The sequence below is a fragment of the Pieris napi genome, chromosome 21 (genome assembly GCF_905475465.1).
Source record: "Pieris napi chromosome 21, ilPieNapi1.2, whole genome shotgun sequence".
NCBI lineage: Eukaryota > Metazoa > Arthropoda > Insecta > Lepidoptera > Pieridae > Pieris > Pieris napi.
Genome location: NC_062254.1, coordinates 5,927,914 through 5,954,850, shown reverse-complemented (window position 1 = coordinate 5,954,850; position 26,937 = coordinate 5,927,914). Strand labels below are relative to the sequence as shown.

Genomic DNA, 26,937 nt, shown 5'->3' with positions numbered 1-26,937 from the left:
TTTCTATTGGTATTACCGGCGTCGGCAGCGAAACAGAAGATTCTGGGTTCATCCTAGTCTGACACAACGCTCGAATTTGGGTATTTTTCAGAATCTTATGAGCGATTTAAGAAGAGATGAGTTAAAATTTTTCTAAAGTGGCGGGGGCTGCCACCACTCCACTATCCCGCAAAAAACAGTGTCCGCACGCAGTAAGCCGTGTGAACACTGCTATTGAAATGTTTGTGTGATTAAACGGGATCCCGCTTTTTACTGGACTACTTATCCAGTTTCTAGTGACAAAACCGCATGGCACAATTCGACTGGATCGGTTTTTTGCAGGATCCCGCATGCGGGATGCTCGTCTGAACGCTAGCATATAAACACATTCGCCATCAAACGGGATCCTGCAGAAAACGAGATCCTGTAAAAAACTGGACTGCCGTGTGAAAGGGCCGTTAGGCTAAGACTCAGAATCGTGATTACCTACCTACGTCAAAAATGGATTGGATTTTGACAAACGGGAAATATAGTTTGCGTTACGAACTATACGATTTCCCGTATCGTAGTCTCGTTTCTTAAATTTTAATCTCATCCTTAGGCTCTTTGGTCGTACTTGGTGTGGTACCTAATTTGGTAAAATCTTAAACACATCCATAATATATTGTCTGTTTGTACAGTGAACCTGTGGTAAATATTTTGTATATGACAAATACGACTTCTCAAATGTCAACTTTCAGCGGTTTTATAGTTTCTGTTTAAATTTGGTAAAACTAAAACATACAAGAAGTAAGAACTTTAAAATGTATATACAAAAGCTAACAAGTATGTATTAAGTGCATTTTTTCATACAAGGATAATTTTTGGTTAATTTTAACGGACAATACGAACTGATACTTTAAGTTTTGAACTAAAATTTGGTTATATTTTTACGGATACCAGTAGGCGCACGCCGGTATGGGAGATAAAAATGAAATATTTTCAGAGAGACTCGTTAAGGCAGTTATATGGGATATTGCCCTTCAAACTTTTCTTGCTACGCTATTAGTGTTTATAATTCAAATTGATGTAATACATCCGTTATCATGGATAACATCAACATTAGAAGACATCATAAGCTGGAAGATGCTTCTCAACGTTATCCTTCTTGGATTAGTTTCATTCTTTCAAGCTTACATTTACGGTAAATACTACACAAGCCCCGTGCCAAAGTATTTTACAAGATTTTCGATGTTCCTAAATATCTTTACAACACAAAATCTTGTGTTTACTCTTCTATATGCTTTAAATGGATATTTTACTCTGATTTTGTATTCATCTCTAGCTAAGAGTAACTTCAATGTTTTAAAAAAGATGTGTGAAGACAGTAATGGACAGTGTCTAAATGAGCAGAGTCTCTTTTTGCAACTGGGAGGGATGTGGATAGGACTGTTTTATTTTCTTAGTGCACACATTTTTAATAAAACTGTGTTGACATTCCCACATATTTATCAAGACAAATTTCAGCAAATGAAACTGATCATTACAAATGTAGTAGCAACAGGATTTCAGAGGTCTATGAAACCAGTTGGTTATTTCTGCATGTTTTACTATTTTTGGGGTAACAAACCAAGGAGTGTGGTGTCAGATGTGTACAGTATTTACTTAGAAGATCCACCACTAGATAATATTATTAACATGTTGGGATCTGGTATTTGGATTGGACTATGGTTTTATGCAAGTCTGTTTTATATTTCTGTTAATGCTATGAGAGCAGTATTTAACATAGTTCTTACAGAACCAATGGTTTTTTCTATAGAATCAGATAAAAGCTTGACCCTTTGTAGTGCATTGGCTCAGAAGTCACAATTCTCTGGATTTCTTGGTGCACAAGACTTTAGAATTCTTGCAATGACAGATCATTCAAGAAGACTTCAGATATTTACCCTTTCCCAGCCAGGTGGTCATCCTAGAAACTGGAATGGTCTCTTAGAGAATAGTTTAATTATAATAAAAGAATTTAGCAATCAGTTAGAAGCTATTAATTCTGATAGCAATGTAATTGGAATAAAAGATGTGAGTAAACGGAACCTCTTTAATGAATCTCCAAAATCATCACCCATTGGATATTCAGGATCATTACGCAACATGGCTTCATATCCTCAAGCATTGGATTTAAAGAATATTCAGGAAAATAAAGAAGAAAACACATTTGTTATTGCGATTAAGAAAGAGTTTAATAATTTTGTGCAGAGATTGTGCCAGAAACCGGGCATTCATTACTTCTTTGGAGAATTAACAGACACCAAGTTGAAATTCATTTTGCTGCAGGCACAGCCCGTCATGTGGATCTGTGAGGGTTTAGCTCATATAGTAGCATATTCATTGAAGGAAGATAAATATGGAGTGGTGCAAAATGATCTACCAATAATTCTATCTGCTTTAATAAATTTAAAACAGAACCTAGAAAAATTGTCTAAGCCTGGTCTCATACCAAGGAAACAGATTTTGAATGATAGTTTTGCCATTAGATCAAAGACAGCTATTCTGTCCGTGGTCAAAAGAAGCATTTATAAGATTGTAATTACATTTTCTAAATACATTCATGAAATACCAATAGACCCGGATGTTCAATTGGCAATTCAGCCATTTTTAGTTTGTAAAGAACCATAATAGTGTTTGTATTTAAGTGTAATTAAATTATTTTTGTACTGCCTGTTATTTAAAACTGCCTTTAAATAAAATAATACAAAGACATCCATCACATTTATTAAATAATCTTCACCAAATAATACTAATAAATCACACCTCAAAGAGATGAAAAGTTGACCTATTTTACATAAGAGGTTTCACCTAATAAATTTCTATTTATGTAGACAATTATTTTTTTTTACTTTAAGTAGAAAAATTCTCCTATTAGAGAATCATATAATCATATTAGAGAAGAGTGTCTTCATCTCTTAAATCGCCACTTAAAAGTGTATGTTGGCTGGTGGCACCCAGCAGAGCAGTTCGTTCAGCTGAAGAAGTTACGGAGTCGCAACTCAAAGATGCTGAAACAATATATAGATTTTAAAAAAAATATATATATAGGTAGACATGAAGAATCAAAGACTAGATAAGAAATGCAATAGAGAAAGGAAAACAATAACATTTCAGAAGCATTCCACGAGATGTGAGAATATAAAATTGTGTTCTTGGCTTGACTCTAAAAATATGTTGTTTGTTACTTTATTTACTTAAAATGTAATATATGTAAAATTTAAAATATATAGAGTATAGAGTAGACATGACTCGAACCCAAAAAAAAAATTCTATACTTAAATATTAATTTATTACATTACTACAAAATCAAACCTAAGGAAGATATTATTATGAATTAGTAAAGCTCTAAATACAATAATCTCGTGAAATGCAGGAAAGCAAGCGCAAGAGTGGGTAGGAGTAGGAAAGATTCGGGGGTAATAAGGGTATTGCGGGTACATACGAAGATCGTTTTACCATCGGGGCTGGCGCGCGGCGTGGCAGCCACCGACCGCGCGCCTGGGGATTCCGACATAGAAGCTTGGAGGCTGTAGCTCTCTCTGAAAACATTAGGGCCTTTACCAACTTACGCTTATTAAGGCCCTGTACAAGTGATAGTCGTATGTGTACGACTACACAATTTAAAAACCAAAAGTTACGGAGTTAAGTGGACGGATCACTGTTAACCGATCTCTTAGCCAACCTTATAAAATAAAACTGATCGTGAAATTTTTAAATTTTATATGATAAAATTTCTATGTTTAAATTATATCATAGATGTTCCAAATTGGAATATTATAACTACATATTATACTATAAATATAGTAGTTTTATTAATAATACAATATTTTAATAGATACATTATAAATATTACGATTAAAATTAATTAATTAAATTCTAACCCTGCTATTTGCCTGATATAGATAGCATTATACAATAAGGTCGACTAAGAATGAATTTTTTATCTGTGTCACCAAGGATTTTGTTTATATTCTTTCTTATAAAATATAAAATATTTGAAAATTAATAATTTATCTATGTTCACCTGTATCCAGAGGTAGACGAGGTCTGTGATATCTCGCTGTCATAAGATGTATCTGTATGAGTGGCGGTAGGTGGTAATAGGCCCGGCCACGCCCGACGAAGGGGCGTAGAGTCAGGCCCCGGAGAAGAACAAGAGTCAGATTCGAGTCTGATAGGAGCCAGCTAGATATTTAAGAAAATTACAATCGCATCAATCATACTATAAATATGTATTTAATAGTAATTCATCAATAATTTATTTCAAGGTGGTCAGCTTTTTGTGGCTCTCCTTTATAGACCACAAGCCCATGAACAAAAAATACCTGTGAAATGACCCAACGTGAATTACGCTTAGAAGGCTGTTACTATATCTGAAAATAGCTCTGAGCACTATGCCGTCATTTCTGAGCGGTGCATGTGAGTACGTGAGTGAATGGACTTTCTCAGGTACAATTGGGGAATTTCGACTAATTATTAATGTACGGCTTTGTTATAAGTGTATAGATGATTAAAAATAAATATCGAAAAACCTAGTGCCGTACTAAAGTGATGGTGCCGGAAGTCGGTGCAAATTTTTAATTCGACGACAGTTGCAGAAGCAATATAGGTCATTTATTACTGTACGGCATTTGTGTTATTCCTTTTGGACACATATACAGATACTTTACCCGTAAACGCCGTACATATTTCCAGCGGAGCGGTCGAAAGCCAAGGGTCGGAACCCTACCCCTACACCCATATACCCTAAGGTCATTGTAAAATGTACGGCAACATGTTCAAAATATTATTTAACACGGACAATAATGTTTTATAACTATGCCGTCCAAACATTATAGTTAATATTTGTGTAAATAAATATTTATCGAAATTTCAGGATTTACCGAGTTCTTACTGCTGTAAGATCAGAGAACAATGTACGGCAACTTGTTTTTATTCATAATGTTACTAAATATTACCGTTGTACCTTATAGCCGTTCATTATAAATGGTAACAAATAAAAATATTATGATAAAAAATATATGAAATTTCCGAAATTTAGATGATTTTTCAAATATTCCTAGAGTAATATGGGGAGTAATATTTTCAAAGATTATTGTTTTTTTATATGTAACAAATATAAATAAACAAAAATAACCAGATGCCGTACATTTTACTCCAGATTATTTTTTACAGCTGATGAAAACTTCGACGACGTTTGAGGTGTCCCTTAAGGTCATTAATAACTGTACGTATCTGAGTATACTACTATAAGGCTGTAAAGTATATACAGCCTTATCGTACCAGCAGAGAGAGGTAAAGGAAAAATATTTTTAACAAAAATAAAAATATAGGTTTTGGCCATTCTTTCGATTGGCATCATAAAAGTAGGGGTGTTTTTTTTTACATTTAAGTCGGTTCGATTCCCAGACGAGGCAAGTAATTTTTAGAAAATCTTTGAATGCAGAATTACTAACTTTTAAAAATAACATAAAGTCTTCTTTTAGTAAAATACCCTATCTACGATATTTAAGGTACTTTCCCTTCATGTCCCATAACTTTTGGACGCCCTGTATTGGTAGGCGGTGGTATAATCTGCCTTTTCACAGACTAGCGGACTATTGAAAGTGTACGGCATTTTTCTTTTATTGAAGATTGTCTAAAGTATTAATAACCTGTGTTATTGCCGTACAGATAAAAGTCACCGGAAAATGACTCTTTTCTGAGGAAAGTAATTTACCCCATACACCTATGTGTTCCACAAAAAATGTACGGCATGCTGGAAAATGTTATCTATTTGTGAAGTACTCTCAAGATCATTTAATTTTATGTTGTTCTATATCATCATCACCTATATGCTAATCAGACATATGTTGCGACCCTTGGCTTTCGACCGCTCCGCTGGAAATATGTACAGCGTTTACGGGTAAAGTATCTGTATATGTGTCCAAAAGGAATCACACAAATGCCGTACAGTAATAAATTACCTATATTGCTTCTGCAACTGTCGTCGAATTAAAAATTTGCACCGACTTCCGGCACCATCACTTTAGTACGGCACTAGGTTTTTCGACATTTATTTTTAATCATCTATACACTTATAACAAAGCCGTACATTAATAATTAGTCGAAATTCCCCAATTGTACCTGAGAAAGTCCATTCACTCACGTACTCACATGTACCGCTCAGAAATGACGGCATAGTGCTCAGAGCTATTTTCAGATATAGTAACAGCCTTCTAAGCGTAATTCACGTTGGGTCATTTCACAGGTATTTTTTGTTCATGGGCTTGTGGTCTATTAACTTTTTGTTCTGTATCCCTGACCTTCAGATAATATGGACCAGGTGTCTTGACCTAAGCAGAAGAAGCTCTATATAATATATAAAAAGTAAGTACTACAGTGATAATAACAAAAGGGTTAATTAAAAAAAACCGACTCCAAAATACAATAAAAAATTGTTTATGAATATTATAATAAGAATTAAGACAATAAGGGTCTTTGACACCTTGATTATTATAATAAAAAAACTATAAGTCAAGTTGATCCTCCTTTTTTTGACGTCGGTTAATTAGGATAGAAGGTTCAGGTTTTATGTTTTTGTTTTAAATTTTGAATATTTATACATATACATATTACAATAATAGAAAATGTAAAAAAACTATATTTGTTAATTTTACGTTTAGTAATTCAAGATTTAAAAAATCTACGAAGACATTTGGTAACACATTATTTTTTAATTGTGTAACTTAGAGGTCTCAAGGTCGATTCCGGGGTAAAAAAAACCGTTGCCTTCGCTTAGAAAAAGTTCAACTTCCAAATAATTAAAATACCTACGTCAGGTTTAGAATTCCTACTGCGCCGAAATTTAAATGTCTTCTTGGAAGGTCCATGAGACCTTTGGAGACGAGGTCTTTCATCATCCAAAGGATCTTCTCCGCAGGAGTCACCCATTGATAATGGTGATAGTGGTGTTTGCGTGGTCTCCCCTAAAACCACAAGTTATTGAAAAATTAAACCGACTAAAATATGTCAATATTTATCTATACAGTGTAAAGTCTTTATAACGAAATTCTAGGGACCGTGCACTTGTTTTCGTTATACGGAGGGAAGAGAAAAACATAACAAATTGAACCAATTACAATAATTTATATATGTATATAAATGTATATAAGATAAATGGTCTTCGTTTGAGGCTCCTTCACGCCCAAACCAATGACATGAAACTACTGCCATTCGATGCGAAATTTTTCCTAGATGGTTTATGGCTATTTATTTTTTAAATTCCAACGTTCCTTCATTTTTTTATTGCCGTTTTGTTTAATAAAAATTTATACATACGGACTTCACCGCGGAAACATTCGGGGTGGCTTCCTAGAACCTCAAAACGTCAACATTTGTTAAAAACTCGATATTCGAAAATTTTCAATTTTCTTAGCGGGAAGTTAAAAAGAAGAATAATAAAAATATGAAAAAAATAATAATGAGACATAAAATTTTATTTATTTCCTATTTTAATTCGCCCAGCAAAGCGGGCGGGAAACGGCTAGTATATATATATATAATAGATAGATGACGATGGTGCTTTTAGTAACTGAGACCAAAATTTCTTACAGGCAATGTAATCTAAGAATAATGGCACACGTTGTTAATAGAATAATTAACAATAACAAATACGAGAAGGCTGTTTATGACCTCAGGTGTCTTTCTAAGAAATTTCGGCACCTCAATAGGTTAGTTTTGTAAGCTAATTATAAAAACAATAAGGTACACTTAAGTATTTCTTCGTTATAGAGAAAGGCTATTGCGTTATAAAGAGTGTGGGTTTTGTGTTAACCCAAACAAATTTATCTCATTTGTACGTTATAAAGAGTTTATACTGTATTTTATTTATTACGTTAGAAAAAATGGCTGAACCAATTTAATTTCGATAAAACTGGGATTGTTCCTAAGTTCGAATATATTGTATGAAGTTTGTTATAATTGATAGCACCCAAAAGTTAAGATACGAATTAGAATATGGATAATTCTCGAGAAATTGGCGGACATACATGCACTTTAAAAATTTAGAACAGGCCCTTGGTCCTTCCATCATATGACACACGTCAAAGATTCCTTCCCTTTCAAGTTGGTTCCTTTTGATGGTAAAAAGATATAGAATATGCACTACGGTAAAAGGTAATATGAATTCTTTTGCAAAATAACGGGTACCTAAGGAAGTTTACGTTCTAAGGTCGATTTTAGTTAATTAAATGAAATTTCAATGTCTAAGTCTGTATAAGTATACAGAAATTAATTTGCGGTCTTAATAATTTTTAAGTTTTAACAAAAAACGACGATCGTGTCGCTGCACTTGGGGAAGTGAACAAAAGACGGAATCAGGTTATGTTGTTTGTGTGTGTGAAGTTAGCAAGGCACAAAAAAATTGATAGGGAACTATCACAATTGAAATGGTTGTTTTAATGAGACCTTATTTATTGAAATCGGTAAGAAATGCTCTGCTGTGATCGGGATACTACGATTTAAAAAAATATTTTCTGGATTTAAAAGTCCAGAAATCTTTCTAAAAACTATCAGGAACTATAGAACTATTGAGTGTGCTGCCAGAATTCTCATTGTTTTGTGTTCTGCTGGTAAGTGCTCTGCTAACTTCACAGACACGTGTTGTTCCAAGTAGGTTTCATTCTATAGAAGCTTGAAAGGTAGGCGACTGAACGGCGATGATCTATCTATGTAGAATAAAGAGTCAATTTGCGCAAGTTTCGACTGTGGATTAATTAAATTAGAATCACATACCAGTGTTAAGTTTAAACTCCACTGAAGAACCGAACCGTAACTTTTGCGCATTCGTATAGGTCGGGCCGGCTTTCTGATCACTATTTAATCCTGAAAATTCAACGAAAAGAACGGTTACCATGGTAACGTGCCGTACGTATTCCACGATTTATAATTTATTTAAAAACGCTGAGACAAAATGAAATCACTTATGTTAAGATAATATAAATAATGTTTATTATATATATTAATAAAATATCTTACCGTTGTCATTACGACCATTGTTGGATTCATACAGTGGTATGTGTTGACTAGTCGTTGAACTGCTTGACAGCGATTCTGTATAATTCATTATATATGTATTTATTTATAAGTCATCTTACAACTACACATATACATATTATAAAAGAAAACACTAAGACATTACATTGTTAAAAAAAATATACGAAACAGAAAACATTCAAAAATAATTATTTTTTTAGCTAAATAGTAATATTCAAACATATAAGTTGGCTATTACGATATAAGTTGGCTTCCCAACTTATATTGTTTTTATGTAATTTTTTTAATTTAATTCCCTTGTAAAAATTAAATAAGTCTAAACTAAGTCTTTTGTCTCGCTCTGTCAAATCCTTTATGCTGTGCGGAAAAGAGACAAATATGTGTTATCATTTTTTGAAATTAAGTATCAGTATACAGGCCTTACCTCTTTGAGCGGCGAGGGTGGCTGGGGGATGGTCAGGCGTACGTGGCAGTCCAGCTCGCCCCACCAACATTGATATGAGAGATGGCCGGTGCTGTTGCTGCTTCTCTGTGAGATTACGTGGAAGAGCCTCTGATGCCCTTTTACCCCCACTCTGTCCTATACTTTCCGCTATTTGCTCTGAAATTAAAGGTTTTATATAGATTACAGCGTTTAGAATTTATTGATATATTTACCTATTTTATTTATTTATATACATACTAGCTGTACTCAGCCACGCTTCGCTGTGGCACATTGTGATTGAATGGTTGAGAAATTATAAACAAAACAAATACATTTTATATAAGATTAATTTTGCAATACTTGTGAAAAAAAAAATAGATAACAACAATCCTTGATGCGGATTATATATCATGCTAAAATTTCAGCTCGATCGGTACAGAACACTGAGTTTTTGACGCGTACACAAACCAACATTACATTTATATAATACTAGCAGACCGGCCAAGCGTTGCGGAAACGATAGGAGAACACCAGTCATGGGTACCACCATGCTTTGTTTGTGGTTATGCCATTAAATTGTAGCTTAGTTGAAACGTTGGTACTTTCAACACAGCGCCATCTGTTAGAATTGTGACTATTAAATAATAAACAAATATTTTGCAATAAAATAATATTGCGGGTTTAAATTGAGATGTAAGCTATCCTATCTTTTAAGTTGGATCAAACTACACACGGTATGCAAATTTGATTGATATCGGTTCGGTAGTTTAGGAGTCAATAGCGGACAAACAACGTGACACGTAATTTATATATATTAAGAAGATATAGATAATAATTATTTAAATAGACAAGAGAATATCGAGATCGAGTTAGTCGGAGAAGAGGTCATAACCTATTTTTTATACCCACTATAATGGCCCCCCCAAAATAATTAAATAAATATATAACCCTTCATCCAACTCCTATTTTTAATAGCGAAATAAAATTTGATTCACATGATTTAAATTAAGAATCAAATTGAATATTAATATCCCCAATCACTGTTAAAAATAAATAGTGTATGAAAAGAATTATAAAATATTATTGGTTCATACTATCGAGACCTTATAATTCCCAATGATGAGGCAGGCAACTAATTCTTGCTTTTATAGATTTCTGTCCCGGACTTCTAGGTGATGCTATCACTAAACTAAAATATATATTACATATTCTAAAACAGATTTCACAGAGAAATTACTTATCTTAAATTACTTACCGAATTTATAATGATCGTGAGTGTCTCTCATAGTCCTAAGTTCTCTAGCGAGTTCAGCGAGTAAGGCGCCGCGTGCTCGTGCGGCCGGTAATTTGAGACCGCGTACGCGTTCGCGTACAACAAACTGCATGTGACGCTCGTGGTCACCGATTGGGGGCTGGGATAGCTGATTAGATAGTTAATTAATGTAATTATTTGTTCTTCAAATGTTAGTGTCAAAATAATAGCCAATAATAAACATGCTAATACACATATCATTAATATTAAATCTACTGAATATAGTCAAAATAGCTAGAAATTCAAAATGGCAAAATAAAATAATATTTTCTAAAAATGAGGGAACCATATGGTTTTGTATTTGGCATCTATACTGTAAAATATTAAATAAATAAAAATCATTGTATAAGCTTAGACTTAATCATCTAGCCAAAATGTCAAAAGAGCTACAAATTCAAAATGGAAATATAAAATTATATTTTCTAAAATGAGGGTACCATATTGTTTGACATCAATGCATCAATTAATTATAAATAAAAAAACCAATGTTTACGCTTAGACTTAATCTTCTAGGTTAAATGCGTGTGATGTTTGTGACTAAAACTATATTTGAATCAAATTAATATATTCTATGTAATTAAAAACAGTGTTTTAAATCTTCAGCAGTACACCTAGTACACGCACACATTTTTAAAAAATAAGAACATCTAAATAGAGTCCTTCATCGTAACATCATACTATATTAAAACATATTCAATTACAATACCTTATGCAAAATGAAAGGCTGTAGCAGGACATACAAGGGCGTACGATAGGCCACAGTATGTTCAAGGAAGTCCCAAAGGTGATGCGAGGCCTCATTGCGTCGGCCGAGATCGCGTATCGCACGTGCAATACGTCCCCACTCAGAACAAAGTTCGCTCGTGAAACATGCACATAGTACTTTCAGCGCTAAAATAATGCAAAATTTTATTAAAATTTGTGACGCGTATTTATTATACACATATTTATGTAGCACTCTTAACGTCGTTATAAAGAAAAATAAAAAAAAAGTATTAAAGTATATTATTTAATTTACAAAAACACTGTGTTTTAATTCATAGTGGGAAGGCTCTATTACCCTTACTTTTTAATTTTATGATTAAATATCATTTAAACCTAACCTACTAATATACAATTTAAGACAATATTGTTACTAACACAATAATAAACATTTGAACTTAAAATAATTATCTGCTTGAATAAATAAATAATTATTTTTATATTTACTCTTCATGCTTCAAATTAAAGTAGGTATTGCGCTCTGTATTTTTTTTAAACATTTAGAAAATAGATGGAGAGCTTACTCTTTTAAATGACAAATATTAAACATATAAAGAACAAATGTGGACTAATATATTCAATATTAATTTGAAATTGCTGAAAATGTATTAAGTAGAAAGGAAAATCATACCGAGAAAAGCAATACGATAAAGTTGATTTGACAGCCTTGTCGTATTCCTTGTGTCGCGACTTCCGGTAAACGTCAGTGAGTTGACACGTGCGTCAGCCGCGTTGAACTTGGCATTGACAGCTGCCAACTGCCCCGGCGGAGCAGGGGGACACAGTGCGTTCAGCACCACAGATACAATATAGCTAACGTCTGATTGACGAAGCGGTGGGACATCTGAAAATACAATATTACTTGTTATTTTTGGGAACCAAAATGAGGTACGGTCGAAAGTCTTTCGCCTGCCCGCATATAATCTATAATCAATAATATTTGTGTTCTAGAACGTGAATAAAGTTGAAATGAAGAACTGTTTTCGAAAAATCCGAATGTGAATGATTTTTTTTCTAATTAAGCTTAACTACATCGCTAATGATCCTTTGACTGATGTTTAAAATATACAAACAAAAAATCTCTAAATAAAATCAAAAATTAATAAATTAAAAATATTATTACCTTTCCTCCCACTCCCGACTCGCAAGCAAAGTGGCATGAATAAATTCATAAGCATATTCTCAGTCTTTTCGGCTGATTGAAATATAGCACTACCGCCGCACATTTGTTCCAACGAGTAACTATCCTGCAATAATAATGTCAATCAATGAAGTGTCAAGCTTTATGAATTTCACAAAAACTTAAATCATATTTGCAAATAGCCGACATGAGCCCTTTTAAATATAATATTATACATTTTAAGAGACTACAATTATTTTAATTACGTGTGCTGAGAATGAAACAAAAACAGGATAGTTATATCATTTAAAAGTTTGAGAGAAAGAGACGTGCATAAGGTAGAAAATGACAAGTTGACGTTGTTTGAGGTTTATTTTATTTGTGTTAACAACCTGTACAAATGTGTTATTAACATATGCGTGCTCTTATGTCTAACTTATGGGTGCCAAGCTTGGTCAGCAACAATGAAAAACTAGAAGAGCAAATGACGTTCTAAAAAATGTAACTGGATAGGAGACATTGTGAGAAGCAAAAATGATAATCATAGAGAAACATAGACAACAGATGTATTAGAATGGTACCCAAGAGAAGGCCAAAGGAAGAGGGAACATTAAGTAAAAAGATAGACAGATTGTCTACCGTAGAGATGGAGTAGGCTAGCCCGGGATAGAAGAGGCTAAAATAACACCAAACTTCACAGACTAAATTAAGGTCACCTCACCCTAAAACTGGTCGCTATTTTTTTTTTAATAATTGCTTTTATTTTGTATTTTAAAGACACTATTTATTTAAATAGAAAAATCGTTACTCTCTTTTGACAGAAAATTACAATAATAATTTGACGGTCTTACATGCTTTCATATTCAACGATTTATAAATACTAAGTACATACCCCAGTATTGATAACTTGCAATGCGATCAGTCGTACAACAGTGCTGCAGAAATGCGGCGGCGGCGGTTGAGACATCAGGGCCGCCGTGGCTGACGAAAGATTCTCTCCCGTATTGTTTTCTGATACTATTAACGCCTGAAATTAGATTTTTATTGTATCAATTAAAAATATATAACTTTGACCACGGACCAACAAAAGAACTCTCTATATATATTTACTTAACACCTTATTAATCAATATTTAAAGGTTTTTGTAAGTAGAAAAAAATACTACTAAGTACATTATGTCGTTAAAATCAATAAATTCGAATATTCAAAAAAAAAATAGTTTTCACTAAAATACTTATCTTTTCCTCACAGCGTAAAAACAATTTGGCGGACAGAAACGAAAGAGTACTTTATTTAAAAGAAAGCAATTAGATTAAAAAAAATATTTAAATATTATCATATTTTCTTCTAATTTATAAAAACGATTAAACACTGTTTATATATCAATTATTGCCAAATTAAAATATACGAAACGAAATACGATATTTTATTTGTAAATTATTATGTTATAATTGTAATTATGTAATTTTTTGTAAAAACTGGAATAAGTCGAATTACCAATATCATATATAAAAAAAAAATTAACCTGAACAGTATTTAGGAGTGTCTTGATCTGCTGCCAATGCATAATGTAGGGACATCGCATCATTGTTTCGTAAACACCTTTCAGTAACACAGCTGCTGAATCCCAATCAGTGTTTCTCTGGAATGTTATTAAAATGCACGTTAAAGTTATATATGTAAATAAATAGTACAAAACGATTACAAAACAAAGTGCTCAGGGTAATAGGCGCAATGACGACCTCCATCGGGACCTTAATGTAGAGGACGTCGCCACGGTAATAAAAAAGATTCCTGGAGCCCAAGAATTAAATGGCTATTCAACTTTCTTGACACCACGAGCCTAATGATAAGATTGAAAAGGCCCAAACCATTCGAAGTAGTGAATAGGTAAGTGCTTAAGTGCTAAACAGTGGTAAGTGGAAAAAATTTATACAAGAACAGAGTGTCACCCTTTAATAGACTGGACACTTTCTTATGATAAATATGATTTTTAGTATTTAGGTTATAAGTCTAAAGTTAGGCTAGATCGTAATGTTAATCTTTGTACAGAGACAAATTATAACAAAAAACATATCACAAAATTTAACTTCAAAAATCCAACCCAAAGTATCAATACATTTAGTTTTTAGAACACTCTTTGTTTTGACGATACAAAATCGATTAAGAACTTAAAAAAGGTGCCGATTTTTATAGTTTTCTAAATTTTCTACAAACCTTCTTTTTAAATGACTTTAAGAAGTGTCCAGCTTCTTTGTATGACACAGATATTTAAAATAACGTTTAATAGTAACATTTGGAGGTGCAAATTTTATATGAAATTACCTCTTTATTTGAATAAAAAAGTCTACAAATTTGTTGAGAAAACATTAAGCAATAGATATGCGTTGACTTATTTCAAGTTAGGACCTTGTTTCTGCATTAAAATTCTGTTTGAAGACCATACTAGAAGATTTTCTTACCCGTATACTAGGTTTCTTAGCGATTTTCAAGAAGACTTTATCCAATCGCCTCAATATCATGATGAGGGCTGGTCTTAAGGCGTCATCCGCCCAGTCAGCCGCTGGTAACACTTGCATCATGTATCGTTGGAGACCACGACAGCCCATGGACTCGGGGTCGTATGGGGATACCTTGAGTAATGAGTGCGCTATTTCTGCCAGACGCTATAATGTAAAATGTCAACTTTTGCTTATTCATAACATTCTTAAGATATGTATTTTTTGTAAAAAAAAAATACCGTTGCAGTTTAATACACTGGCAACGCGCTCGCCAATAGAAAGGATATAGAGTCTGGCTAATGAAAGAAGATCATTGAATTATTCGAAAACTTTCGGATGGCAACACAGAATGTCATTGAATTTCTTAGGTTAGTTAACAGATATAATAGCCTAAACTTTGTTTTATAGATTTTTTGGATTCTGATTTTGATTATTCAGAATAAAGTTGCTAGTCATTTTAAGTATCAATAGTAAAATACTAAATACGTATAGTATTTAGTTTCATAGAAATACAGTTACTATCAATGTAAAAAATAAAATCAAGTAAGGCTAATCCACAAAATATATCAAACTTTTAGGGATACTATACTAGATTTTTTTGAATTTGCCGCGCTATTTCGTTATCTTCTTTCATTAGCCAGACTATATATATATATATATATCATTACGAGGCAGTTTAGGTCATCAGTTTGGTTCACTAAGACTGAATTGTTGAAAAAGATTTCTCTTCAGTTAATATCTTTCGAAATCACTTGAATAGTTTTAAATTAGAAATGGTTGCATTCTTGTAAACACTCTGTATCTAAGAAGTAGTTTAAACACCGTTTATACTAAAAATACATGTTAATACTCACAGCATGAGATTTGGAATCCAATAGCTCTACTGGCTTCCCTTCGCTGCCACCACTGGCCTTAGAACCGTTTAAGTCTATTAGTCGCGTGCTGGCCCGGCCTATGAAGTCACCGACCAGAGACAAGAGAACATCTCGAGGTCGTCGATATTCGGCACGAACCAACTGCAATAATAGGAAGTCTTTTTAAATAATTTAACAGGTTAAAATAAAATGGTTTGTTCTAAGAACTCATAAATAAAAGATTTTAGTCAAATTTTGTGCTTGAAGCAAATAGCAAATTTTGCTTTGCGTACGTTAGGGTACGTACGGAAGCTAAGTATAACAGAAGACATGGGTTCGATTATCAACGAACATTTATTGTTTGTAAAGCTTAGTAAATGGTGTGGTCTCTACGTCAACATGTTTGTGATATTAAACTTTATAAAAAGCACTAATAAGATTTGTTGAAATAGTAAAAATTCTGTTATAAGGGTAAAGTTTGCTCACCTCGCTGTCTTCAGCGCCGGTATAATCTGCGACCGGGGGAAGTCTGGAATGATCACTGACATATCGGGAGTGAGACTCGTCATCCAGAATGTCAAGTGTCATAAAAGGAGTGGCCGCGGTTCTAGGACAACCTCTTTGGGACGAGCCTTTGTGCTCTGGGGAGGTTCTGTATGGGCCGTTGTATGATCTGTATATGCAGAACACAAAGTATGCATTTAAAAACCCTTCGATGGTAGAAAAGCTTATTGTTTTTAAGAAACTAAAACAAAGATTTACGAAAAATAATTTATATAACATTATTTACTTTAGATCTGATTAATTTATCTATTTACAATTTTATTATTAAAACGCCGGTTCAAGGATATCTTAGACGCATTTGCGTAAAACGTTTACGTAACGTTTGATATCTAACATTGACATATTATATAATAATATCTGACACTTGATTATTATCAAATTATTTTCTTGCGTAAAACTGCAAATATTTTCTTTATGTACTGAGGTGTAGCCCTTCAGACACCAAGGTTAAACCCTTTAGTGCTTTTTGTACTTTTATTTTATATATAATATATTAAGCAATAATAAAAAAAAATTAATAAGCTTACTCAATATACAGTAATCCTTTTTTAACACGCTACCGTGTCTAATAAATCCAATGGTTCCGCGTTATAGGAACGCGTTGTATATATAACGCGTTACGTATAAACGATTCACGTTTAACTTTTCTTGTTAAAGGGGATTTAAATATTAAGAAAGAACTATGTTATGAACGAAATATGTGCGTACAATTATAAATGTCACTGTACAGAAATATAACGTGTGCAATACCCGTGTTTTACGAGGGACTGAAATCGCGTTATAAAAGTACCGTGTTATAAGGTGGTTACTGTACTTACTTGGAGAGTCCCTCGCAGTTGTTAACCAATGTTTTGATAGCGATAGCCAACTGTTGTATGATCTCTTTCTCAGTCTTTCCTTCTCTGTTATACGTTGGGAGTTGTATTTGCTTCACATAACATGGTAAAATGGCTTCGAGAATAATCTGAAATATGGATCGTTGAGGTAGTAAAAATCATATAAAGCAATAATAGTGAGCTTAATTTGTCTCCGTTAGGTATTGGATATGAAAGAGTGTACTCTCGAAAAAAGAGTTGCCATTATATAGATCTACACCTATTTAAGATGTTGTCATTGGAGAATCGTGGTAAATTAATAATTAAAAATATATTTAAGGTTGATTGCCCCAATCTTTGAACTGAATTTAGATTTCGTTTACACTCTAGATACCCCAGGCATCCCATTTGTCCCACCTTTCAGAAGAACGCGCATTCTGATAAACGAGCTAGGATATCCATAGTAGCTACCCTCGCACTTTGAAATAATTTTCCCTTTAGTCTTAATATTAATAATTTATGAATCAATGTATTTTTTCTCTTCGTGTTCGTTATGTTTGCCTATAAGTATCACATTAAAGTTTGTATTTTATTTTTCGTAAGTACTTATGTAACAGTGTGCCGAGCGAGAGATTTAAAATAAATTTAATATAAATTGAAACTAACTTGTTTTTTACGTGTACCTATAGTAGTCCATTTATTTTTAAATGTTTGTACATGTTTAAAACACAGAAAAACATATACATACAAGCATTTGATATCCTCTCATACTCTCAGCAGAATATGACACGACCATTACACAAAGACTAATACAATCCAATACATTAACCATTTCCTCTTCATCACGATAGCAGAAGTCTATAGGTTTCAGTGGCTTTTCCTCTTTAATCAATTCGGCTATGTGTAAGGGGTCAGGCGACGGTGTCTCCAAGCTTAGTAGAAGGTTAAATAGGCAGCTTGATTGAACCTAAAATTTAATTTTGTAACATTTAACAAGTCATAAAGAAAATTAATCTAGTTGCACCGTTTTAACTATTCTGTCTATTGCATCATACTGCAAACACCATTTAATAGAAAGAGACGAAAGCGTGATTTAATTTTAGTTAAAAACACCAAGTGTTATTTGTACATAAAATTATTTCGGTTACAACTATAGAGCGCTAAATAGAAATCCGAAGAAAACCACAAATTTTTTTTATTGTTTTTTTTAAATTTCGTGACAATAAATGACTTATATATGGCAATATTTCCATGTTTATGGAAATCATTGTTATCTGTCAAGTTGATGGCAGTTTCTCACTCGAAACGTCAAGGGATATAACGTCAAATATTAGGGACTGGTAGTATAGAGCTTTTATATATAATAATATTTGAACATACCTTACTAGCATCACCATAGGCAGCTTCCTCGTCCGTATCCAAAATGGCCGAAACCGATCCAAACATTTGCAAAATAAATGGTTTTCTATTCAACAAATAGAATTGTTTGACAGCGTATTCGATGGTTGTTGTCACCAACTTGTTGGTTTGGAAGTTAGAATATATTTGGAGTAATGTTGGCATTATGAGGAGATAGCTGAAACGAATTCAAAGTTAAATTCAAAGCTGTGATAGTTATCGGAAAGGTGACATTACAATGCTCAATAAGATGTGTCGTATTTAATCATATAAAGAACCTAAGACCTTGACAAAAAAAAATCCAATCAATTTTTTAAAATAATCAGACTGTTTTTCAAACTTTCTCACACAATCAATATTCTTCGGTGATCGAGACTAGAATCTCTTAAATACAAATGGAATAATTTTAAATTAATTAGTACAGTAATTTCGACGTAACACGTATACATGAACGTTAAGTTACGGGCCCGAACGAACCCGAAATAACAAAACAAAAATACATATACAAATCCAAGAATTTTTAAGAGACCTTCATAAAATAAATTTACAGGTTTTATATGGCTAAGAAACAGGTCTAAATTCTTACCCATTGGTCGAAAATATATTCTTAAAGTTGAACGCCGCGTTTACGTACGTCGCTATTACGTATCTTAATATCAAAGAGTCTTCGCTATGTAGCATAAGAGCTCCGTTGAGTACGTTTAGGAATAAATGTATGTCCCTCGAAGATGTGAAATTTCCCGCCATTGCTTCGAACATACGAGCGATCATGCGAACCCACCTAGAATATAACGTACTTATAAAGAAATTTAAAGTGTAAAAAACTTTTTTTTTTATTTTATAAATTTTTTATCATCTGTAATATCTACGTGAAGAAACTTTCCTCTCAGTTAAATAAGATCAATTAAAAGAATGTTATGTTGTTTTATTTATTGGAGTGTTATATAATTTTGAAGGGCGTTTTTGTGTCACTTTTTTGCACACTAAGAATTCACGATCAGATTTATTATCTACGTAAAATCTTATTAAGCATAATCTTATTAACTTTAGGGTTTATTATTGTTTATATATAAAAAAATACTTAAAATTACTTTTAATAAACCTTACATGAATTTATGCAATACATCCAATCCTAGTAGAGTGGAACCGAGAGGACCTCGGCTATACAACGCTAAGTCAGCTTCTAAAGCTTTTCGAGGAAATGAAGGTAGTTTCATTAATTCATCGTGAAGAAATACTACACGTTGGACTACCTGAAAATAGGATGTAATCGTATCGAGTGAATTATATATATTTACAACAAACGGTAAACTATATTTATAAGGTCCTGTCTATTACTATAAAGAGGTATAAAGGATACAAAAAGGTAGTTACAATTTGTAATGTATATAATGTGTTGCTACAATTTAAAGTAAAAAAAAAAGAACACTGTTTGATAAATCTGTCAAAGCTGGGTGCGGGATAAAAATAATTCTTAGATAACAAAAATCTTTTAACAAAAGATTTTCATATTTTTTCTCATTTATACTTTTCCCCCTTCAGACCTTAGGGACCCACCCTAATTATCGTTTCACGTATATTAAACCAAGTTCTAAATTTAAACATACATATAAAAAAGTATATAAAACTATTCAACCAATAAAAAATAGTAGGAACTTATCTTACCATGTCAACATTCTTTAAAATGGCCCAAGCGAGTAAAACTTTGCCGATTTCAACGAATTTATGCAATAGTTCCTGATGCTGCAATTTGTGGAAAGCTTCCTCCGGTTCCATGTGGACCAGACCCAGTTGCGGATACTGGGAACGTTTGAAGAAGTAGTGGTCTCGTACGTAACTTTGCGGATTGTGAATTTGACCTAAAATCATAAAAATCTATATAAATAAAATCTTTCAAGCGATTTTCTATTACAAAAGTTTTAAGAAATTTAAACAGTTTAGTAATTAGTATTGTCTTTTATTGACATAACTTTCACACATTTAATATTACAACAATTTTAAAAATAAAATAATAAAATAAATTATAAAATAAAGCACGCGAAACGTCGGTTAAATTTAAAATTATGAAAAATAATTGTAAATACATAACTTCAATCCGGTAAAAAATTGTTTTATTATTATGTTTCGTAATTAGTAAAATATCTAAGTACTCTATACTTTTGTTTGGAACTCTTGCGGTTTGATGTACATTATTTTACGTATATAATAAAATTAAAAGTTTAAAAATCTGTAACTAGCTAGTATAGATTTGGTTAAATGTTTCAGTAGAAGCAAAGCTTCCTCAAGTCAGAATTCTGAAAAACAACGGACTAACACAAAGTTCGTGAAGGATCGTCAACTTGCTTTAACGATTTCACCAAAACTTACGTGTTTTAAAATCAACTAGAAAATATTCATCATGTTGTTTTTCTGGTATCCCAAAGTAGTCGAGTGATTCACGAAGTATTTGACAAAACTGTGTATCTTCCTGTACCGGGAACTGAGATGGGATAGTCCCTTCGTTGTCAACTAGAAAAACATACCATATAAAAATCGCAAGTGAATCAAATATTCAACATATATCTATGAATCTAAATGATATACCTGGGCCATGAACAATAATCTTCTTAGCTGCTGGAACATTAGCCGTCAGTAGAATGGACGCATCGCATTGCTCTTTACGTAATATTTGCTTCAAATCCTTAAACATAATGCCGTGGACACTATGAACCACCTGAAATAATTTATACATTCTTTAACTAATTAATATTTATTTTACTACTAGCAGACCGGCCAAGCGTTGCTGTGGCTAAGGTTTTTGTTATTATACATTCAGTGGCTAACTATTCAAAGGAAACGGTAGGAGAACACTAGTCATGGGGACCACCATGCTTTTTTGGTGGTTATGCCATTAAATTGTAGCTTATGTGAAACGTTGGTACTTTCAACACAGCGCCATCTGTTAGAATTGTGACCATCAAATTATAAACAAATATTTTGCAATAAAATTTCCTATCTTTTAAGTTGGATCAAACTACACACGGTGTGCAAATTTGATTGATATCGGTTCGGTAGTTTAGGAGTCCATCGCGGATAAACAACGTGACACGTGATTTATATATACTAAGATGAAACTTATTTTGTCTTTTAATACTTTTAAAGGTACAATTTATTAATTAATTTTTTACTTGCGCTAAAAATAACAGACGTATAAAAAACAAACAATCAAGGCATAGTTTCAAATCATATTTTCTACAATATTAGCTTACCATCCATAAAATAGACATTGCAGCTCCAATCAATCTCTGGCCATCTTCATGAGGTGTCCTCACGTAGAACATTACATAACCAATAATGTAGTTATATAACGCAAAAGCTGCCTGTTGGGGCAGTCGTGGTATGAAGCGAATGAGGTGTCGAAGTAATTTGAACATTTCATCTTGATGATCGCGTGTTAATCTTTCTAGTACGTGCCGAAGGAATAGTGCTGAATCTTCCACTAGGCAACCCCATATAACCTGCGATTGAAAGATTTTCAATATAATTTACGCGCGTGTACGTAAAACTGCGTATGTCAACGTTACGCCTGCATACTACCTTTTTCTCATGGAATAATGGTTTCTTTATACAGGGTGGCCAAAAAGTTGTGGATCAAACGCAAATAGGGGATAGATGAGGTCATCAGCTACAAAAAATTGTTCAACGGGAGGTCTCTAAACTCAACCCCTGCAGAGTTATAATTTATTTTGCGTTTTATAAGAAAATTGACTTTTTTTTACTAATTCTTATTAAAATTCGAAAAAATCTACATCCTGTATCTTTTTCATATTATCCACTACATTAGTACTGATGAGTTCTTGCTTAACACATACTATTTATAGTTGTTTATTGAGTGTATTGAAGATAATATTAAGTTATACGATATAATTTTTTTTCAAATCAAAACTTTTTGTTTACTTCGGACCCCACTGTGAAAAAAAATTACTCTACCGAAAAGTGACCCTGTATTACAAGTTTTGGCGCATTTAATAGGGATTCTGAAAAGGTATTACACATGGCCATGAGTCGCTCTAATATCTTTCTATGGTGACACGAGAATTTTATATATATAACATTATTTAGTTTATATATATAAAATTATTGCCTTTGGCGTCTATTGGTAGAAATTTGGCTTGAATTTTAAGTATGTTTAATCAATGGATAATTAGAATATTTTTTTCCAAACGAACCTGATAAGCGACTTCATATACTGAACACCCGTCTCTGGAGACAGCTGCATCATCTAAAAGCGATATGATTTCCGCCACAGCGGAGCACAGAACAGAAGGAAACAAGGCAGATGCAACTTGAGTGTGATGGGATCCACGGACTTCGGTAGCTTCTTCATCAGCTGGCGCTAAAATAATTTGTAAAATTGTCGTTAAATTTCTTAACATGTACATGTTACACATAGTATTGTCTTTGATTGACATAACTTTTACACATTTAAAGAAAAAACTTTAACTTTAACCAGGTTGAAGTTATGTATTATTATAAAATTACAATTATTTTACATAACTTTAAATTTAACCGACGTTTCGCGTGCTATACAGCGTGCGTGGTCACGGTGACTGAAGACAAAAGGTGTTGGAGGTCAAAAAGTATCACAGCTGTAGAGAAATTTGCATTATCTGTATTTATTTCCCCGGAGTTGGTATCGACTAAAAGATGGAGGGTTTTGGCAAAAATGGCTCACGGTGTCCTCTGTTTTCGCGGATTGTTTTTCTTTTTGAAATTTTAATTTGGATATTATTGGATCCCAGGGGTTTGATAATTTTAGGCCGTCTTCTCTATTGAAATTGGGATGTTTTTTGATTTCAATGGCTTCGCGTACCAATTTTGGGAAGAATCTTTTTTCTTTCGCAAGTACTTTAATCCAGTTAAAAAGTTTTTTCTTTAAATGTACATGTTAGATTTGAGGTTGATATAAGTTGATCTTCTAAAATTTGGTGAGAAACTTTAAGAATGAGAAGGTGTTTTCATAAATTATTAATATTTTATAGGCACTGTCAGCAAGTTATCTGGCGAGTTTTAGCGAGTATTTTTGTCCTAAAGAATTGTGACCATGTTAATAGTTAATTTTTAAATACATTTTACGTTTAAAAGGTTCGATGCTTCAAAGAAATGGGTCAAGTACATGAACAATAAATGTATTTCGTTCCAAACTTACGTTCAACATGGTCATCGGCCACATGGTCCAAAGCTGGTTCCCTGGCAGCTTGTCGCGTTATTGGTATTGTTGTGATAAGAAAACTTTCTCTTTCTGCTTTTTTCTTATCATCTCTTTGCTGTAAGGCCTTTTTGATTGCTTCCGTCTGTTGCTTTTTGCGTGTTTTAGTCGCTGTTACAAGTGAGCGCTGGAATGAAAATGTAAATATTTTGAAAACTGCGATGTATCGGTGAAACTTTTTATAGTATGAGGTATCAAGTAAATAAAAAAAAAATCAGTGGCGCTACAACCTTTTTTAGGTCTTGGCCTCAGATTTCTGATTCTGTTTCATGATCATTTTAAATCTAATAGGCAAGTAGGTGATCAGCCTTCAGTGCCTGACATACGCCGTCGACATTTTGGGTCTAAGACAAGTCGGTTTCCTCACGATGTTTTCCTTCACCGTTCGAGCAAATGTTAAATGAGCACATAGAAAGAAAGTCAATGAGGCAAAAAGTATAGAACAATAAATAATATTAAGACAAATACAAAGAAACTAGTGGACCCGACAGACGTTGTCCTGCATGATATTTCAAGCAATTAGTAAAGCAAAGTATGAAAGTACCGACTGCAGCGCCATCTGGCGGGCTGATTTGTGAATCTAAACCATTCCCAGATCCCCTTGAACACACACAAAAAATTTCATCAAAATCGGTCCAGTCGTTTGAGAGAAGTTCAGTGACATACACACTCACAGAAGAATTATATATATAAAGATGAGCATGGTTTATTATACCAACACCCTTATCAGGATACTTTTTTCCAAATGACACGTTTTTAAAACAAATCTACACCAGCGCCTCTACCGGTAATGTGAAAATGTCTTAAAATATTTAAAATTTTGAAAAAGCAGTTCGACATTATCTTAAGACAAGACTTGAATTTGATTAGAACTTACATGTCTTTCCTGATTCAAAGTCATTTCCATATCTTTATCCTTTACTTGGGGACTCCACGGTGGATCGACTACCGCCAATGATTCAATACCAATCTTTGGTGAGGGTAGTGTGAATTCAATCCCTGGAGGGGGCACTTTGAATGTCATCGAGGCTCCTTCCTCCATACGAGGCCAGACTTGGTATCGCAGCTTCCACATTACTTGAAATCTTAATATCGCGTTGATTCTGTAATACAAAATATTATTACGCGCTAAAATCTTTACCAATCCAGTGTAGTACTAAAAATATTATTGAAACATTATATTTAAATAACAATCTAGTGGCGTTACAATCACAAATCTGCTTCACACAGACAGTTTGTGTCAGAGTTCTGACACATGCCCTTTTTTTTTATTTGAGATATGCCGGTTTTTTTACAATGTGCTTTCTTCATGTTACAAGAGTGTTTGAATTCACTTGGGCCTTTAATTTAATAGAGAAGAACTCTATACAGACATACATTTAGAAAAAACAAATAATTTTTCAGAATTTTATTGTCAGAATAAATTTCAACTCAGAACCTTACACTAAACGATCAAAAAATTAAAAGGGCTGAACTCGCAAGAATTATTGTACTATAATACAATATTTTTAGGTAACTTTAACCAAAACTAATTTAATTCAATAAACATAGGCTATATTTCATTTCACCAGTCTATTCCTAAACTAAGGTATAGGAATTTGCAGAAATATATTTTCCATACCGAACAGCCGGTTCCGAATGTTTCAAATCATTGTGCATAATTTGTGAGGCTGCATGAGGTGCCTTAACAGCTGCCAAGATGAATAAGGCAGCCGCACACGAGCTGAGCTCCCGATCGGCCTCAAGGAGCAATTGCCAGGCGACTGGTGCGCTCTCCGCGAATATGTCTTCGCTCATTATCGTCGCGCCTTTCACTAGCATTGCTAGTGGCGTGTGGTATGCGTCTCGTACCTGTGATATAATTTGTATGTCAAAACAATATAGAGACGGCTCATTGGTCTAGTGGTTAGTACCCTTGACTGCGAAACCATGGGTCCCGGGTACGATCCCCGGCTGAGACAAACATCGATGTGCTGAGCATTTGGTGTTGTGCTTAGGTCTTGGGTGATTAAATATGTATTTATATGTCTATCTATCTATAATATGTATGTATATCCGTTGCCTAGTACCCATAACACAAGCTTCACCAGCTTAGCATGGGACTAGGTCAATTGGTGTGAATTGTCCAATCATTAAAAAAATCATTAAAAAAATATAGAGATGGTAGAAATGGATTCTTATCTCAGGCGATTTGAACAATTTAGACTCAAAGTAGCAAAGTTGCTTATTGTTTTCAAACTTTTCACTCTGTTGCTAAAAGCCTCATGCAAATATCCAATGTAGCATTTGCTAAAAAAATTTTTTTTTTAAATTAGCTAGTTAGTGATCAACACTGTACCTGCATGTTAATTTTTAGTCAGGTCAATACGTTCCTCAAATACGTATACGTACATAAACTACGTACGTGTTATGAACGTACCTGTCCTTTTAAATATTTAAGTATAGAAGGCGTCTCCGCAGGTGGATATATAATTGTAGCAGGTTTGTGGACAGGCGGCGTGTCTGTATTTGGCACTGTGTGTTTTACACCCGCCGCACGGTATGCTATACCCACGCTCTCTAGTACGGAGCGATCGATCCTAGAAAAAAGTAGAAAGAGATAACCTGCCGCAAAACTCTAGCTATACGTACAGCTTCACAAGGAGAGGTTATGTTAGGATCATAACCTAATTGTTAGATATATAGGTCTTTAATTTCAAAAATTCTAAGACCTGGATGAGATTGGTATGCAATAAAATGGAGGACAATAGGGGAGGCCTTTTCCCGTAGGTGTGCGGAATCCAGAAACGGTTATCGTAGATTAAGAAAAATAATAACTATAATGTATATATATATATTGTATTTCTGATATAAGGCTATAAATAAATTAATTTCAAAAACATACAATTACTTATGACACT

At 33.4% G+C, this 26,937-nt stretch overlaps 2 protein-coding genes across 10 annotated transcripts in view; one reads left to right on the top strand and one right to left on the bottom strand.

The window, feature by feature from the left end:
• The first annotated feature begins 723 nt into the window (after window positions 1–723).
• On the top strand, window positions 724–2,717 carry LOC125060197 (nucleoporin NDC1-like). Its single transcript, XM_047664977.1, has one exon. The coding sequence runs from the start codon at window positions 937–939 to the stop codon at window positions 2,629–2,631; it is 1,695 nt and encodes a 564-aa protein (XP_047520933.1). The 5' UTR covers window positions 724–936; the 3' UTR covers window positions 2,632–2,717.
• Window positions 2,712–26,937, bottom strand: part of LOC125060196 (protein unc-80 homolog) — a 50,251-nt gene continuing 26,025 nt past the window's right edge. For 8 of the 9 annotated variants that reach the window (XM_047664967.1, XM_047664969.1, XM_047664972.1 and 5 more), the window contains 30 exons: window positions 26,457–26,616; window positions 25,659–25,888; window positions 24,915–25,140; window positions 23,978–24,164; window positions 22,998–23,164; window positions 22,038–22,286; window positions 21,373–21,502; window positions 21,157–21,297; window positions 20,455–20,648; window positions 19,897–20,042; window positions 19,376–19,570; window positions 18,772–18,967; window positions 18,140–18,358; window positions 17,395–17,540; window positions 16,499–16,685; window positions 16,013–16,174; window positions 15,120–15,323; window positions 14,183–14,299; window positions 13,550–13,684; window positions 12,661–12,784; window positions 12,169–12,381; window positions 11,482–11,666; window positions 10,719–10,884; window positions 9,464–9,640; window positions 9,022–9,096; window positions 8,779–8,868; window positions 6,820–6,971; window positions 4,028–4,188; window positions 3,460–3,542; window positions 2,712–3,011 (listed from right to left, as the gene is read on the bottom strand). In XM_047664967.1, coding sequence (XP_047520923.1) covers window positions 2,896–3,011; window positions 3,460–3,542; window positions 4,028–4,188; window positions 6,820–6,971; window positions 8,779–8,868; window positions 9,022–9,096; window positions 9,464–9,640; window positions 10,719–10,884; window positions 11,482–11,666; window positions 12,169–12,381; window positions 12,661–12,784; window positions 13,550–13,684; window positions 14,183–14,299; window positions 15,120–15,323; window positions 16,013–16,174; window positions 16,499–16,685; window positions 17,395–17,540; window positions 18,140–18,358; window positions 18,772–18,967; window positions 19,376–19,570; window positions 19,897–20,042; window positions 20,455–20,648; window positions 21,157–21,297; window positions 21,373–21,502; window positions 22,038–22,286; window positions 22,998–23,164; window positions 23,978–24,164; window positions 24,915–25,140; window positions 25,659–25,888; window positions 26,457–26,616 — 4,933 coding nt within the window. In that variant the 3' untranslated portion in view covers window positions 2,712–2,895. Of the gene's footprint in view, window positions 3,012–3,445; window positions 3,543–4,027; window positions 4,189–6,819; window positions 6,972–8,778; window positions 8,869–9,021; window positions 9,097–9,463; window positions 9,641–10,718; window positions 10,885–11,481; window positions 11,667–12,168; window positions 12,382–12,660; window positions 12,785–13,549; window positions 13,685–14,182; window positions 14,300–15,119; window positions 15,324–16,012; window positions 16,175–16,498; window positions 16,686–17,394; window positions 17,541–18,139; window positions 18,359–18,771; window positions 18,968–19,375; window positions 19,571–19,896; window positions 20,043–20,454; window positions 20,649–21,156; window positions 21,298–21,372; window positions 21,503–22,037; window positions 22,287–22,997; window positions 23,165–23,977; window positions 24,165–24,914; window positions 25,141–25,658; window positions 25,889–26,456; window positions 26,617–26,937 lie in introns of all 9 variants that reach the window. The other variant, XM_047664975.1, reaches the window with a different exon arrangement.

What these genes read in the sequence shown, in the direction of transcription:
- LOC125060197 (XM_047664977.1), top strand. Translation starts at nt 937, where the DNA reads ATGGGAGATAAAAATGAAATATTTTCAGAGAGACTCGTTAAGGCAGTT.